Genomic DNA, 18,063 nt, shown 5'->3' with positions numbered 1-18,063 from the left:
TATCGGACTTACTTTGTATAAGTATACGGGACGAAATAGAATGTAAATATGAATTCATAAGAAATCGTTTTATGCGAGGAAAATTATCGATTTCACCCACCAGACTGACTGCATAACGGTCTACCAAAGTGACGTGCTAACTTAATGTTTGTATAAAGCACCATGCTTAAGTCCTTGTTTAGTACTACCGGGTACCCTCGTTGGTTTGACCACATTTAATCTGAACACTTTTTTATCTGTACCCCGCTAATTTGCTCATGGAACGGAGTGAAAGTGAGATGGAACGCTGTGGAACGGAACGCAGAATCAAAACAAAACAGTGAAAGAGGTAACCAGAAACACGTTTCTAGGGTGACTAGATGTTCAAATTAAAAATGGACCCCGATGGTTTGCATGAGGTACCGTTCAAATTAGCGGGGGTGCACGGTATACGTTTATGGATGTTTGTCAATATCACATCGCATATGACTCTAGAAATTTACATTTTTTCCATAGACATTCTTTGGTACAAAAAACCTTTACAACACACAATTTGGCAATAGTTAAAACAACCAACATTCATTCAATAAACAGTTCATAGATATTTGTGCTTTATTAGGGAGAACAAAATCATGTCATCTGAAATTACGGCATACGAAAAAACACGTGTCAAATATACAAATTGAAATTGAAACTGCGAACTCGTTTTGTTTTGATTTTATTTCAGAATCGTGAAATTTTATATCATGGTGTTAGTGAGCATGAAACTAACAACTTAGAGAGATGGTGTCTTCGGAAAAGTTATTCAATAAGGTAAGAGCTACTGAACAACTTTGGCAAAGACGCAATTAGTTCTGGATTCCCTTCTGGGTTTACGACAATCATGCAATATTTATACAACACATGTTTGAAAGCGTTACAGTAACGTAACACATCGATTTCCAACACCTAGCTAAAGAACCCGTTCTGGAAATACCCATTATCAGGCGTTGCAGAATTCGCTCTCATTTGAGAATGAAGCACGATCAAAGCAAGCAAAGAAAAACATCCCATCTGTTGCGGTCCACGATCGTCATTGTATCGCAAGGTGTAACAAGTCTGATAAATGGAAGCAGCGAGCGAGAGCCCCAACGAGAGAGCGATGATAAAATCCATTTTTCTCGCTTGTTTACCGTTGGGGATAGGTGTTTTTCTTTACTGGCACGATAAACAATCCACGAACTTCCAATAACAACAGTGTCCCCCAGGCTTGGAGCATGTTTAGAGGGGTTTTATCATGCACTACTATCCCCCCAATCTGATCAAACTTGTAGCAGTATACGATAAACAGTCTCTCATAATGTGCAGCATGTTATGATAGTTACAGAGAGCGATACGTGAGCGATTCTCTCAATTTTCTCAGGATTCAATCCCTGCCCATTATGCACAAATTTCCAACTTTCATGGACCGGAAATCGCTACAGTCGCCTCTCCACATCTCGATATCGAAGGGTCCATCGAGATAGGGAGAGATCGAGACACAGAACAAATTTTTAATGAATACTAGATTGAAAATCACCCCGTTACTAGGAAATTTGAAAACAAACAGACGTCATTTCATCTTTGCAAATTGTTTTGAATCCGTAAAATCTAGTCTAGTAACCTTTGATAATGGGAATATCGACATACGGAGAGAAAATCAGGAACGAAAATCACATCGAGATAGGGAGATATCGAGATAAGGAGGATATCGAGATATGGAGAGTGAAAATGTATGCAGAATGAAGGGACCGAACAAATCATCGACATAGGGAGAGATATCGAGATGTAGAACATCGAGATGTGGAGAGTCGACTGTATCTTGTTTTCTAGACCGCCATCTTGGATTCCAAAATGTTCAATTGAAAGCAATTTTCAACCTGGACATACTTGTCGAAAAAACAAGCTTCTAAATTGTCAAGAACTTGAGCTACAATGATTTTCAAGGATCGGAAGTCGTCATCTTGTTTTCTAGGCCGCCATCTTGGATTCCAAAATGTTTGATTGGCAGCAATTTTCAACCTGAACAAATGTATCGAAGAAATATTTCTTCTAAATGATCAGAATCTTGAGATACAATGATTTTCATAAATCAAAAGCCACCATTTTCTAGGCCGCCATATTGGATTCCAAAATGTTCAATTCGATATTCCGTATCTCGATATCGAGTATGGACCGATGCACAAGTTCACTAATCTGGCATTTGAGCGGTGCCAAATTCGCTCGTTGCCATGGTCACGTAAATAACACGGCACCGCTCAAATGTCAATGAGTAAACTCGTGTACCGTTTTGATTCATATTACGGACAGCTTCAAATTCCGGACACTCTCGTTTGTATGGGAAACATTTCACACGAAATGTTTCAATTTTCGCCGTCCAAATGTTCTCATTTTCGAGGCTCGTTTTATTCGTTTTTTTTCCATAAATATCATTGCAAATTTATAATGCCCAACTACCTTAAACGTCTCTTAAGTGGTTGAACGATTTCAATTGATGATTTGACTGTTCGATTAATGATTATCATGAGCTGTCCGTAATTCGAATCAAAGCGTCCGGAATATGAGGCAAAAGTGAGGGAGCGTCCGGAATAAGAATCATGAAAAGGCCACACGTTTTGATTTATTTAAAATTATTCAAGTTGCGGACGCGTATTCTTTACCCACCATCCGAAAGTTCAGGGCTTCCGACGCTCGATAACGCTAAAAAATCATACAGAATGATTTATTTTGTATGGTCCAAGCTGGGCTATACTTTACTGAGGCCTTAAGTGTCCGTAATATGAATCAAAACGGTACTGGTCCATAGTAAAAACTTGTCTAAGATACTAGCTTTGTCTAAGATACTAGCTTTGTATCTCATCACTAGACTGAGATATGAGGGAAACAAATATTTCTAAGCCGAAAAGTTGTTTCATTTGTTACTTCTACATGATACTTGATGGAGTCTGTGCGCCACCTGGTGAGTGAATTCTGAATTAAATCATTCACGAAGTAGAAGACAGCAGTCCTGTGATCAACTTAGAACACACTTTTTTCCTGGTTCTCTTTATTTCCAAGACTACAAGTACTATCATATTTATAGAACGCTGGGCGGATACGGGTTGATACGGGACATCGAAAATACAATCAAAAATAAGCAATGCAAGATTCGTATCCACTTATTAAGTTTATCAAAATTTCAACATTATAACCCAAGAATAATCTTTGGGATTACAATATTACAACTTTAAATTCGCTAACCCGTATTTTTTTTGTATAATGTGATTGAAAAACTTAGAATACACTCTAAAACCAAACCCAAAATGGGTCATTTGAATAGTTTTAGTGCTAAGATCCTCAAGAATAACTGATTCCACAACAGTCAATCTATGACTCTTGCAAACATAAGTATTTATTCTTATCGGCTTCGATATGTTTCGAAATTATACGTTTATGAACATTAAAATTGAAAGATATCAAACACATAGATTAGTGTTCAATCGTTTGATTGAGTTACTTACTTTTTGGCAAGTCATGCCTATCTCAGAATCAATCGCGTTTGTTATAAAACTAAGTTTATTAAAGATAGTTTCGTCATCCAAAGGTTACTCCCAGATCTTTATCTTACACGACTAAAATAAACTTCTTCTGAATCGATTTCGGTCGGATATCGGTCTATATTGACAATGGTTTTCTAAATAATATTCCTTCCATTCCCCGATGTAGATAAAACGGTTATTGACTTTATAATTGAAATTAAACAGTTCACTTAAACTTATTGGGAATAGACTATTTCTATTCCAGATGACAATGTATACAAAACACATAAATGAGATAAACGAAGGGTTGATTTGTTTACTTTATTGAAATATGCTCTACTTCCCTGGTCATAGAGAATCATCCACGCGACATACGAACAATCCACTACCGTGCACCCCCGCTAATTTGACCAGTACCTCATGCAAACCATCGGGGTTCATTTTTAATTTGAACTTCTAGTCACCCTACGACCAACAGAAAAACGTACATCTGGTTACCCCTTTGGCTGTTTTGTTTTGATTCTGTGTTCCGTTCCACAGCGTTCCATTTCACTTTACTCCGTTCCTTGAGCGCAATGACAATTGAACCATTTTTAATCTGAACGATGTGCAAATTAGCGTGGTACAAATTAAAAAGTGTTCAGATTAAATGTGGTCAAACCAACGGAGGTACCCGTTACACGATATACGAAAGTAAAAATGGCAACTTTGGAAAGGAAAGCTTAGTTAATAAGTGTGGAAGTACTCATTGAATATCAAGCTGAGAAGCTGGCTCATTTCCAGATAGAACGTATTGTGAAGAAGAAGAGAATATCTTGGAAGAATTCATATACGCAACAGAACTTGCAGAATAGAAAAGGTAATTCCAAGAGAAATTTCTCAAAAAAAAAAAAAAGATAGTCCTATACAATTGTTTAATGGAATTTCTGAGAAATCTCTTGAACACATCGTTGAAGAAACTTTTGAGAGACTCTCCGACAAAAATTCCAGAATAAATCTTTGAATAAATTCCATGATAAACGACTGCATGATTCAATCTGGAATTCCCTGGAAGAATTCATTAAAAATAATATAAAAAATGAAATCTCGTGAGCTAGTGAAATAATCTTGAAAGGATTTTCCCTTGAAATTCATGAAGAAGATCAACCAATTCTGGATTTTACGTCCACTTGTCTGTGGTATGTCGCAAATATAACTGTTACGCAAACAATAACGTAATTAGAAAGGAACGCAATTAGTGAAAGCTATTGAACAAATGAGGTCAACTAGATCGTATGCCTAGCAGAATTGATAAGAGATTGATCTGATTAAAGATTTCCAGACGGATTCCACAAGTTTGGAGTGGTATAATCTGGTTCGCACAGCTTATGTTTTAGCAAAACTAGATTCTAACTTTGTTTTGATACAGTCGGGATTTACTGATGATCTACGTACGGGATATGGTTAGATGGACGTCAATCAATTTGATTATTGTTTCAAGATGGTATGATTACATTTGTTTTACCCATAAAAGTGTAAACTTCCCGTAATGTAACAAAAATTACGTGTTGCATGGGGTTTCTGATGAACTTTGTTTTGTACCTTATGAATGAACATTCCGAGTATCTCTGGATGCGGAAAGTTTAGATTCATCATTACGTATTCGATATTTCACATTTCGATATTTTATATCTCGATATCGAGTTAAAGTCATAGTAAAAGTTGGTTTTCGCTATCTCGATGGTCCCTTGGATCGCATTTGCACTGGTTTTGTATTCTATAACTCGATACCTCCCTAACTTGATGATCCCTCCAATATTGAGTCATGGAGAGTTGACTGTAGTTCAAAGTTTTTCGATTCTTCTTTCTAGCGTTACATTCCAAGTGTAACAGAGCCTGCTTCTCAGCTTGGTGTTATTATGAGCACTTCCAGAGTTGTTAACTAAATGCTTTCTTTGCCAGTTGATAGTTTTGCATTCGTATATCGTGTGGCAAGTACAAAAATAAATCCATGCCCTGGAAATTAGAAAAAAAAAATCCCAGCCCAAAATCTTCAACCGGCAGGATTTGAACCCATGACCATTATAATGATCCAGCTGAACAGCTGTGACTTTATCGTAATTAAGAGAAATCCATGAATCAACTTTCAGAAGTTTAATGACTGTCCCAACGCCATGGCTCTGTCACGCCGTTATTTAAAATGTCATTATAAAAACTACTGTTGAACTTTTCTTATCGCTTTCACCATAAAGTTTCACATTGTTCTAACGAACTATCAGCAAACTTTTCTTCTAGGCAATTCCTATACGTTATGCAATCTATCACGTCGTATTCACGTGCTCAATTGTTCTAAGTATAGCCAGGACGGCGCAGGACACCATCATAGTTGTTCTAACCAGTCGACCGGTCGGCGGGGGTTACCCATTATCAACGTAAACCGAGCGTAAAGTTAAGTCTCATCCGAAACAAAGGCATCATTTGTCGTTCCGTATAATCGTTGATCCGTGCGCTAAGTACGCAGTAGTAAACCCATCAGTCCGAAGTAGATCCGTTTCTACCGTACGGATCCTAACTCTATCCATGAAATATGTGTCGATAACGCTCTGAAATATTTCACTTGAAATTTTTCACATAGAAACACTACAATAGCTTTTCCGGGAATAATACATGAGAGTTTAAAGTTTCGGAATTGAACACTAAAATGGTGTTTAAGCAGCATGATCAAGACCAGAGATGCCAAGTCGTCTTTCCAAAAATCAGAATTATTCAACAAATTTTGTCTGGATCATGTACTTTGTATATGGATAACCTTACAAATTCATTACAAACCTACGAGTTTTTTGTGAAATGAAGCCTAAAAATTCTGGATCTTTGTTCACGGCAGTATAATTACAGCATACAGAGAGAAGTCGAATATAGTACACGACACTGAAGACGTTCTTACAGTCGAGGTCGAAATACGAGTATCTGTCAAAGGATACCAATTGTAGTGAAATTAAATGGTGTAGGGTCGGTGTTCCCTTAGTAGACAGTCCTCTATAGTCGCACTAGTGGCTTTCTACGGCCGTTTTGCTTTAAATCTTTTCAAAATATTGTTTGACATGAAGGTCATGAGCTATTTATCGAAGTACCATCGACACACAGCTTGATTTTTGAACAAAATGATCGAAATAATTAGTTTTGAGTAAAATGTGAGCTCCCTTGCGCCTATAGTTAACCTATTGTTCCTATAGTAGCACTGCTGAGAGAAACTATTTTTTATTATACGAAATTATTAATGAATTGAGTACTTTTCTTACATCAAACGAAAGCTTTTAATCCACACTTTCAAGGAAAAATATAAAAGCTTTGTAAAAATACGGTTTTGATTAGTATTTTGCCAACGCCGTGGAACTAGTGCTACTATAGGAACAGAAATTAGAAATAGTGCTACTATAGGCACATGTGTTCCTATAGTGGCACATGCGATAATAAATACAAACATATGTGTTTTCGTAGTTTTTATATTTTTCCCACAAAAGCAAGATAAAAGCTTTCAGATGATGTAAAAATAATGACGCTAGTGTTATTTTTCGATTTTATACGAATATTTGTTCTTAGCTATGCGACTATTGGTACATAGACCCTAGTTTCCATTTATTTATCGGTATTCTACTGAACAGCTGTTTTACATCAGGTTCATTTGCTTTTCATTTATTTAAACATTGATAGGTCATGCATAGCTTCATACTATCCAACTCAAAGAATAGCTAGTTACTTATTATTTGCGAGTAATATCTAAACTACGGTCAGAATTCAAATAATAACGGTATGCCATCTACTAGGTACAATGTTTCATTCAATTTTATTGCATTGCTTATCAACTTTCTACTTGCAGCGGAATTTGTTTGGATTTAGATTAATTGCACCAGGCGGCAACGTAGTTGCCAATCGGAACACTACATCGGGAGACCTCCATCTAGGATCAGCACCCAAGCCATCCGAGTGCACACGTACAAAGGCAACGGCGGGAAAAGGCTTTCCAGGAAAAGGGAAAGGCTAGACAGCAAGAGGCTCAGGGTATGACGAGGTCGTCATAGTTTTGCAGCCAAATCAGCTGTTCAAAGAGCATCAAGTCGCGGATGAGTTGCATTCGAGTTCAAGCAATAACGGTGCATATGTGTACATCTGTTTCCAGAGTTGATAAGACAGCACAAGCCGTGGGGCAAGGGGTCTACCGATTGGTTCGATTCAGAATGGCTGTCTGTAGATGAGTTCGCGGTTCGACACTTCTCTGACGGGTAAGCTATCTCTTCTCAGTAAAATGACATTACACAAGAAATTCATGCTTCAGACATTTAAGAGATTTCGGAAGTATTGCTCATTTTGCTTCTTCTTTTGTCTCTTCTTCTTTGCATTACGTCTCCACTGCTTCCTAGCTTAGTGCTCATTCCATAGTTAATAACTGATAGCTTTCTTTGCCAAAGTAGCCATTTTCGCATACGTTTATCGTTTGGCAGGTAGGATGTTACTCTATGCTCAAGAAAGTCAAGGGAATGTTTATTACGAAGAGATCCTTGACCGACCAGGAATCGTGCTTTGTAGCCGTGGACGTTACCACTATGCTTATTATAAAACATATACCGGGTACCCCCGTTGGTTTGACCACATTTAATCTGAACACTTTTTAATTTGTACCCCGCTAATTTGCACATCGTTCAGATTAAAAATGGTTCAAATGTCTTTGTGCTTATAGAACGAAGTAAAGTGAAATGGAACGCTGTGGAACGGAACACAGAATCAAAACAAAACAGCCAAAGGGGTAACCAGATGTACGTTTTTCTGTTGGTTGTAGGGTGACTAGAAGTTCAAATTAAAAATGAACCCCGATGGTTTGCATGAGGTACTGGTCAAATTAGCGGGGGTGCACGGTACACTACCCACCGAATCGCATCACCTAGTATTGCAAAACCCCAGTAGAATATTGGCATCCCACAAAAAGTTTAGCATCACCTAAACACTATTGTATTTATAATGTAATATCCCGGTATCCTTACTTTCTACAAAGTTGCGGTCTTCAGCAAGGTTGTTCGTTAATAAGGTGGAATTTGTTATGTGTAATTTTGCCGCTACGTGGCGTAAGTGTACATGTAATTTGGTCATGTTCCAGCCAGTGATGGAAAGTGGCGAACACTTCTTCTGAACTGGAACAAAAACAAAACCAAACGCTCCCGAGCGTCAGAGCGCTGGTTTACTCGCATCTGTCGGCTCCCGAGTAACTGAAGCTAAAAGTGATTCGCGAACGTGTTCGGAGCTGTTCAGAGTCATATTGTGCTTTTGGGAAAAAAAAGCTGCTTCCTCTTCGAGATATATGCAGGGTGTCTACTACCTGGAAAAAACCTGGAAAACCTGGAATTATCAGGGAATTTTATTCAACCTGGAAAAAACCTAGAATTCTCAGGGAATTTCGGCTACACTCAGGGAAATTATTTTGAAACAGTAATAGATGGAAAATATGTCGTTTTTGTGACACAAAATATTCTCAATCAAACAAATTTTCGGCTGCGCCGCTTTCTAAACGCTAGTTGACATAGTCAATCCTTTCAATGATTTTTAATTAATTAGCAAAAAACATGTTTAGACAAGGAATCTTATGATTGCCAAATTGGCAAAGGCAAATACAGCTCCAATTGAGTGTTGTTCATGAGCAGTTGATAAGTTGAAAACATTCAAAAATTTGAACAAAAATGTTTTTCGCCTATTATACAAAAATAATAAACTTTGAAGGAAATGAGCAAAAAATTTGCTTACTTGAGAAATGTACTATTTTTCGTGCCTGTTGTGAGGCACGAAAAATTGTGCATTTCTCAAGTAAGCAAATTTTCTATTGGAGGCTTGATCACTATTTTAATGCATGTATCAATTTTCGGGTAAAACATCTATTTCAATAAAAATTACCTCTAAAATCACTTTTTCAATCTGCTTGTAGTAAAATCTGATGCAAAATTTTAGAGGCTCCAAAGAATACTACAAAAATTATTAGGCGACTATTCCGCAAGTTGTTAATGATATTTTTCTTAGAAGAAATTTCGCGAGGAATGCTTCAGTAATTCTCGTAATTTCTCCAGTGATTTCTTCTTGAATACTTTTTGCAATTGCTCCAGAGATGCTACCAGCGATTTTTCAATGGATGCTTAGAGGAATTTATTCAGAATTAGTATCAAAAATCCTAGAGCACTCCAACGCCTCTACAAGAGTTTATTCCAGAGTTTTTGGAAAAAATCGCACAGACATTTTTTCATAAAATCCTACAATAATTCCTAAGCCGATTTTTTCATTTATTCCAGACAATTTCAGAAGAATTTTTTCAAATATTCATCCACTACTACTCTCAGGAATTGCTCCAAAATTCCTTCAGGCATTATTCGATGATATCTATTATAAACTTTTTTAAGAATTCCACGAAAAATTTGCCATAGGATTCCTTATTAGATTCCTACAGAAACTTCTCTTGGAATGTCACCGGCATATCATCAAAATATAGCTGCTGCGGATCAAACATTTCTCTAATTATTTTTCAAATCCCAATTTTCATGGATTCTTTAAAAAACAGTCAAGGTTCAGGGATTCAGTCTGAATTTCTCCAAAACGTCTTTAAAGCCATTATGTAAAGATTCTAATTTATTTTTTAAATATTTAAGGAAGAATTTTATCAAAAATTTAGGAAGTCTTTTTTCAAAAAAAATGGAGGCATTTCTGAAGGAATTTTGAATTCTTGAAGATGCTCTAAACGGGAATGCCGGAGGAAGCCCTAGGGGAGTCAATGGAATAATTTTTGGATGGATGATTCCTGATGTGATTATACTTAGCAAAAATACAGATTGAATTATTGAAGGTAAAACGAAATTGCATGGAAGAATTACTTAGAAAATGTTCGTGACAAATCTCAAAACAAACTCCTGAAGAGATCTGCGGAGTAATATGTGAAAGAAATCAACAGTCAATCGAGCTGTTATACTTGTAGTAATGTCATGATGAATTCCAAAAAGAGTACGAGAATTAAACTTAGAAAAAATGTCTGTTCAACTTAGGAAACAAACTCTCATCTCGTGCTTTTTCCTTTTTTTTTCAAGGAAGATGTCTATAAAGTTCATTTTTTAATACGGTCATACTACCATCCATGTTTCCCCAAAGAAAAAATACAAAACGCATCCCAGAAATTCTGAATCCTCAAAATGGGAAAGGATATTTTTCTCAAGACCGAATAACTAACTTTTCATATCTGACTGATGATTTGAGGCACTTTCAGATCATTTGATTAAATCATTAATTAAATAAAAATCATCATTTTTGTTTCCTCTGTTCACATTAAGAACAAAAAAGGTAATTGTTTTTATTGAAGTGAAAAATACTTTGAAGTTTATTGGTAGATAAATTAATTTTCATTATCAACCTTGCATTTGAAATGTTTGACTATTTGTCTATTTTGAGCGATTTCTTCAACCTGGAATTATTTTTTTAAAACCTGGAAATCTCAGGGAATTTAATTTATGTAAATGATATGGTTTTCATGGGCTTTTGACTACAAACTAGTAGTTTACTGTCAATATGATGGTTATGCTATTAATTTGTCTGTCAAAACCATAATAAATCACACCTTGCTCGGTTACTGGCGAGTAAACGCTCCCGAGCTTGTTGCTACCTCTTTTGACATGTTCTCCCGAGCAGACGGGTACACCTAGCCAGTTCCCGAGTCTGTGATGTTTATTATGCATTGGTATACACTCGTGAGCTGCTTCGTGATGCGAACTTTTCCAGCATTGGTTCCAGCAGGCTCTAGCTAATGATCCCGACTACCTAGAAAGTTCGTGTCTTTAGCAAAGTTCAGACGCTTGGAAGCAATTTGCGGCAATATTATTAGGTTAGCAATTTTGTCGCTACTTGGAGCTAGTGTGCATGTAAATTTGATCATATTTCAGTAGAATCTAGTTCATGATCCTGTCCAGTTCCAGATTTCCCAAAGGAGGAAAAGAGAGCGATTATCTGATGACGTCACCATGCAGTGGGCAATAATGAGCGTATACAAATGTTCGTGTGTTCAAATGTCACTAAGCTCTATAAGTATGGAGTCGCATCACCTAGTATTGCAACATCCCAGGTGAATACAGGCCTTTTCATGTGACAGATCCGTCTATGCATTTGTTTACATCGGTGGAGAACCGATGCTAACACGGGCCTGTCATTTTCATAGATGAAATGTCAAAGTACTTCCCGATCAGCTGATTTGAGACGTCATGTGAATATAGGCCTATTGCAGCACCCCAAAAAGTTTAGCATCACTTAAACACTATGGACCGATGCACGAGTTCACTATCTGACGTTTTGAGTGGTGCCGTGTTATTAAGGTAACCATGGTAACGAGTGAATTCGGCACCGCTCAAACGTCAAATTAGTGAAAACATCTCATGTGTATCGCTCCATGATCGACAATGTTTCGCAAGTTATAACCTGAGAGAGAGAGGAGACAGCTCACTGACAGTAGTCATGTTTTATTTTCTTCTTTGACTTCTTTCTTAAATTCTAGGGTTGTGCAAAACGGTCAGATGAATCCAATTTGGTCAAAATCATATTCACTTCTTGTTGTTCACTATGAAAACGGATATGAATAAAAAAAATCAATAGCAGTTTGGCAACACACAACTAGACAAGCCTTTTGACTACTGCTGACACATTCGTACCAAGTGAATCAACTTCTTTTTTTGACATTACATCCCAACTGAGACAGAGCCAACTCCTCTGCTTAGTGGTCAATGAGCATTTCCACAGTTATTAAATGAGAGCTTTCTTTGTCAAAGTTGCCATTTCGCATTTGTATATCGTGTGGCAGGTACGATTATATTTCCATTACGATTTCCATTACGAAAAGATCCTGGACCGGCCGAGAATTGAACCCAGACACCTTCAACATTACACTTTTTTATATTAAACTTTGGGAGGGATTATTAGAGTATGTTTAAAACTACAAATGAACTTTAACACTTCACTTTTTGCAAAAAAATAAAATACTAAAATCACTAAGGTGAGCAAATACCTTTAAACTCTAATATGTGTTGCTTATCTTGACAGATAGGCCTATTTCGTCTGCGACTTACAGACTTCTTCAGTGTCGAGCACTCGACACATATTAGAGTTTAAAGGTATTTGCTCACCTTAGTGATTTTAGTGTTTTATTTTTTTGCAAAAAGTGAAGTGTTAAAGTTCATTTGTAGTACCTTCAACATGGTCTTGTAGCCGCTCCAACCACACGGCTAAGGAAGGTCTCGCAAAAACCTTAGTTTTATTAGCACACAGTTAAAAATAATGAAGATTACACGTCATGTAAACTTCATTTATGCGATGTAAACATGACGTCATGTAAATTTAAATCTTCAATCATGTAAAACTGTGTTATATGTCATGTAATCACAGAGGATCCTGCTGGATTACATGACATATAATTGAAGTTTACATGACATATCATGTAAATATTCATGATACTCCACGCTCCAATTATGTGCATTATATGTCTCAGAAATTTACACGTTTCGTTCGAACTGTGCATATGAATATAAAAAAGAGAGTCTTCATTCATGATTTAAAAATGTTCCAGCAATAGATGTTTATTTATGGCGTAATTTGTGATCTCGCCTTAAGAGCCATTGCACATTGCTCCCAAAGCCTTATCTAGGAAATGATTGCGCCTAAACCGTCAATTTTAGATATAGGGTAGATGTACCAATAGTGGAGGTACTAAGCACGATTTAACTTCATTTAATTCAAGAAGCGCAATAAATGTACATCTCAATATTGTAACGGGAAGTAACGACCATTGACTTAATGAGAAAAATGATTTCATCGCAGTAATCAACGGCATGTCAGTTAAAAATAATACCTCCACTATTAGTACACTGTTCCTTTAGTTGCGGTAAATTTTTAATTTGTGTTCCTATAGTTGCGGTATCCGTTGTTTTCTTATGGGATCCTCCACTATAGGAACACTTTACCGCGACTATTGGTGCAAGTAAGAAAAGTTTTAGCAGTTTTAGTGATATTTCATCAGTTTTAAAGCAATTTGAACGCTCTTTGCAACTATTCCGTGTATCGACAAGCAAATACGTCGATTATCAGTGTCGGTTATTTGGCTAATGTAATAAAACCAGTGAAAACGGCACTACCGCAACTATAGGAACACCTACAACTAAGGGAAAATTTACTTTATGAGCGGTTCCATTTGAATTCGAATGTCGGTTTACTTTTGTATTTTTTGATTTGGATGAAATTTTGCACATGCTTTCTTTATGCCCAAAAATGCCTTTTTGCATCATCGGCTCGCCATTTTGACTCTAGCCTTACTTTTGAGAAGGGCCTAAGAAAAAAATCCTTAATAATTTTCAAAAAATTATAACTTAGAAACGGTTTGTCCGATCAGTTTGGTGTCTTCCGCAAAGTTTTAGGTTATTGTTGGGACTATTTGGAAAAAAATATACACTGTAAAAAAAATGTTGTAATTTTTTATATATCGAAAATAAAGCTTAAAAATCAATTTTCTTTCTTTTTTTTTATTTTTTATATGTTGAAGTAGACAAAAAATGAAGTCTTTTGCACAGTGGGTCAAGATGGAGAAATCATGGACAAAAAAGTTATGATTTATTAAAAAAGGTTGATTTGTCAATATGGTCTAAATAAACTTTTTGAATGCTTTTTGACCCGATTTTATGAAAGTGCGCAAAATTTTCAACAAAAAAGGTACCTTATTTTCGATATATAAAATATTACAACATTTTTTTTACAGTGTATATTTTTTCCAGATAGTCCCAACAATAACCTAAATCTTTGCGGAAGGCACCAAACTGATCGGACAAACCGTTTCTAAGTTATAATTTTTGAAAGTTATTAAGGATTTTTTTCTTAGGCCCTTCTCAAAAGTAAGGCTAGAGTCAAAATGGCGAGCCGATTATGCAAAAAGGCATTTTTGGGCATAAAGAAAGCATGTGCAAAATTTCATCCAAATCAAAATATATAAAAATGAAACTTGGGAAAAAAGTCGTCATTTTCTTTGGAACCGCTCTTATGGTGTATTCGGAAAATTTTTCCATATTTTTCAGTCATTTTTTTTCAGTGATGTGAAATTAGGGTGGCCTGCATGGTTTACAAAATCAGAATATAAACTTTTTTGCTTACGTATTTGGGCCTACACAATATTCTACAATGTTTTAGAACAACCGATTTGGAGCAACTTTGCCGAAGAACCCAAATTTCTATCTCTTATGGTTCGCGAGTTATGATTTTTTTTAAACAAACAAGTTAGGGTGGTACTGAAACATCAGTTTTTTTTTCTTGATAACTTTTTATAAGAAAATTTCTCGCAATTTTGTTCCAAGCACTTTTAGAACTTTTGATTGCGCAACTTTAGCGAAGAAACTATCTCTTATGGTAACAGAGTTATCGGAGATTTTTTTTTCGTGAAAATGGTTGTTTTCAAATGCCGATATCTCTGAAAGGCGCAAACGGATTCTCGATCTTTTGTCGCCATTAGAAAGATTATCGTTTTCTCTGTTTTATGGTGAAAAATAAAAAAAAAAACGAAAATCGCCCATGAGGCTGATACAAATATTGATTTTCTTTTATGTCACCCCCCCCCCCTTCAAAAATCCGAAAATTTTGAACGGGAGAAAAAAAAATCATCATTTCTTTGACATCGGTTAGGTTTTTTTTTCAATTATTGAAGTAAAAAACAAGTAAAATAATGATCCAGAGGACGTTTGAAAAAAGGTTAACAATTATCGTTAAAAATAAAAATTCCAAAAAAATTTTTTTTTTCATTTTTTTTTGTTTTTTTATTTATTTTTATCACCCCCTCGACCCTTCCAAGTGATCCTGGACATAAAAGAAATTGATTATTTATACCAGCCTAATTTAAAAAAATAATCGAGATAGCTCTTTGGTGCCTATAGCAAAAATGTGCAAAATTGAATGTTCTGAAAGTATTTTATACAAAGTATTCATAAAAAATCAACGCTTCTAGATGTATTCACCATAAATCGAAATTTATATGGTAGAGAAAGTGAAAAAAAGATATTTGCATTGGTAACCGAATGTGTAGCTTGTTGTTACCGAGCAAACAAATGGATTTACATGTTATTCAGCAATGCTACGATGAAACTCCTCTATCTCTCAGTTGTGTAGCTTGACAATCAGAGGAAATGATGGATGCTTTTTATATCTTGATACTCAGATGACGGCCCGTCGGGCGCGGGTCAAGAAGGCAAGGACTGTTTTTGAGACTTTAAGGAGCAAACAGGAGGTCAGTCAGCACGAATATCCGGATATTAAATTCCAACGTGAAATATGCCTTGCTATACGCCAGTGAAACGTGGCTGCAGGTTTTTGCCAACAGATTACTGCGGTCATTCGTCCATGATGGCCTCACAAACAGATCTCCAATATTTGCTTCATAACCGATGCCACCATATGCCGATAACAAAAGAAATTCAGGATCGGAAGTGAGGTGGGTCGGACACAATATACGAAGGATAAAAACAAAATCTGCAAGCAATCGTTAGATTGGAACTCAGCAGGACGTCGCAACAGAAGCAGATTTGGAGGCTCATGGCGACGCGTTCTCAATCAAAAATAAAAAGAAACCCGAGAAAAACTTGAACTGACAATAGGTCAAGGCGATAGTGAGCAATCGTTCAAAATGGAGATCAATCACGTCGGCCATATACACCACCAGAAGGGCCCAGAATTACAAGCAAAAAGTGTATCTCTCAAACAGCTTTCAACTAATGATTTTTTACTTAATTTAAAGTCTGACATAAATAATTACATATCATCTTCAAAGTATCATCACTTCTTGCGCAAATCAACGCCGTTGAATCAATTCTTTCATGCAAAACTTATCTAAAAATGGAATAGTCTCGAACAGATTTTGTACAAAAAATGAAGAATTGCAAAATAAACAAAAATATGGTGTAAACAGTATTTTCCTATTTCTTATAAGTACAATATGAACATCTAATAGACAGTTTGAAGCTGGTTATTTACGAAAGGGATTGGTTAGTTTATTAATAAAAGGCTTAACAGCATGCCGAAATCATATTTTTGAAGGTACAGTTTCCTTCTATTGAAGCCACCAACCTGGGAAATATGCAAGGAATATTAATTCTGAAGAAAGGTAATGGTTCGACAAATAAATGATAAAACAAAAGAGATAATCATTCACCTAGAGATTCTAATCACAAATAATGGTCAATGCATTCGGTGTTGTCCATCTGCCACGTGGTAGCAAAGCTAGCATATAGCAATTTGGAGGCCGCACATGGTTGAAAGCCGCTTTCAGTTGTGGGATGAGCTTGATTACAACACACACATAAATAATATGTATTAAAACACACTTAGCAAGAGCTTAGAAGGAAATGCCCAGAACAATCACCGAAAACACACGATTTACTGGCAAATGCACAAATCCAGCTGGCTTCTTCTGGAAAGCGATTTTTTAGTTACATCGGTTGCGCGTTTGGCAGATTGCATGTTTCGTAAGCGTGAGGAATGCCGGCGCACGATAGCTTTCGAGGAGGGGTGATCGCGCCGGCGTCGGCGTCTAGGCGGTGGAACGATAAACGATTGCAATACGTACGTAGTCTGCAGAACGGAGGCCCCGGATTTGCTGCGGATGCGGTGCTGCTGTTCGACGCCCGCCGTCGGAATGACACCATTCGACGCCAGGGTGCCGGAAGTGGGGCCTAGAATGTGGGAGATTCCTCATTAGACCAATGAACGGCGCATTACGCGAAGTATACATACCTTTGCTTGTTCTCGTGGATGAGCGTTCGCTGCGATGAGACCGGCTGGATAACCGTTCATCACTTCGGCGGCTATCGGAAGTGGAGGTCTTTGAAGCGCTCAACCGTGGGCTATCCTTTTCACTCTTTTCCCCTGTCTGGCTGGAGTGATATCGCGTGCGACGAGGTCGCCGAGGAGGTTCCACGGATGCAGCGTTGGGTAGGTCTTCAGACGAGCTGGCATTCGATTGATGGAGCCGTTCCTTACTGCACATCCGGATCAGTCGACGTGATTCGGTCGATGAACTGGTTAGCTTACGGCGACCGCTTCCTGTCGTAGTGCTGCGAGTTTCCGGTGGATGTTGACCGGTACGAAGGGATGTGTTGGCAGTGCTAGTTCGGGTGGGAGACGGTCGTTGAAGACTTTCGTTTGAAGACGCTGAAGACACTGGAAAAGAATCAATTAAAGTTAGTAGTTATTGAAGAGTTACTGATAGATAGACCATGATAACTTACCCCGAGTGGACCGTTGATGGCGCTTCAGGCTGTCGTCGAAGTTTTTCGACACCTGGACGCCACGTGACCGCATGATCTTGTTAGTCGTAGAACACTCACGTATGGTGCCAAGCGTGACTCCTGAACCACCCGAACCCCGGTATTGCTCGTTGAGGATACTTTCGGTGCTTTCAGCATTCGACATGTTGTTAACAACCTGTAAAACAAGCACCAGCGTTATGAACAAATCTATTTAGGCAAGAATATTTTAA

At 37.2% G+C, this 18,063-nt stretch overlaps 1 protein-coding gene across 3 annotated transcripts in view; it reads right to left on the bottom strand.

The window, feature by feature from the left end:
- LOC5577896 (serine-rich adhesin for platelets) overlaps positions 1–18,063 on the bottom strand; it is a 404,297-nt gene that overhangs the window by 1,583 nt on the left and 384,651 nt on the right. For all 3 annotated transcript variants that reach the window (XM_021847139.1, XM_021847138.1, XM_021847140.1), the window contains 3 exons: positions 17,813–18,008; positions 17,319–17,744; positions 17,152–17,257 (listed from right to left, as the gene is read on the bottom strand). In XM_021847139.1, coding sequence (XP_021702831.1) covers positions 17,152–17,257; positions 17,319–17,744; positions 17,813–18,008 — 728 coding nt within the window. The remainder of the gene's footprint in view (positions 1–17,151; positions 17,258–17,318; positions 17,745–17,812; positions 18,009–18,063) is intronic.

This window comes from Aedes aegypti, chromosome 2 (assembly GCF_002204515.2).
Source record: "Aedes aegypti strain LVP_AGWG chromosome 2, AaegL5.0 Primary Assembly, whole genome shotgun sequence".
Lineage (NCBI taxonomy): Eukaryota > Metazoa > Arthropoda > Insecta > Diptera > Culicidae > Aedes > Aedes aegypti.
Note: the sequence above shows the minus strand (reverse complement) of the source record. Positions and strands in the feature narration are given on the sequence as shown.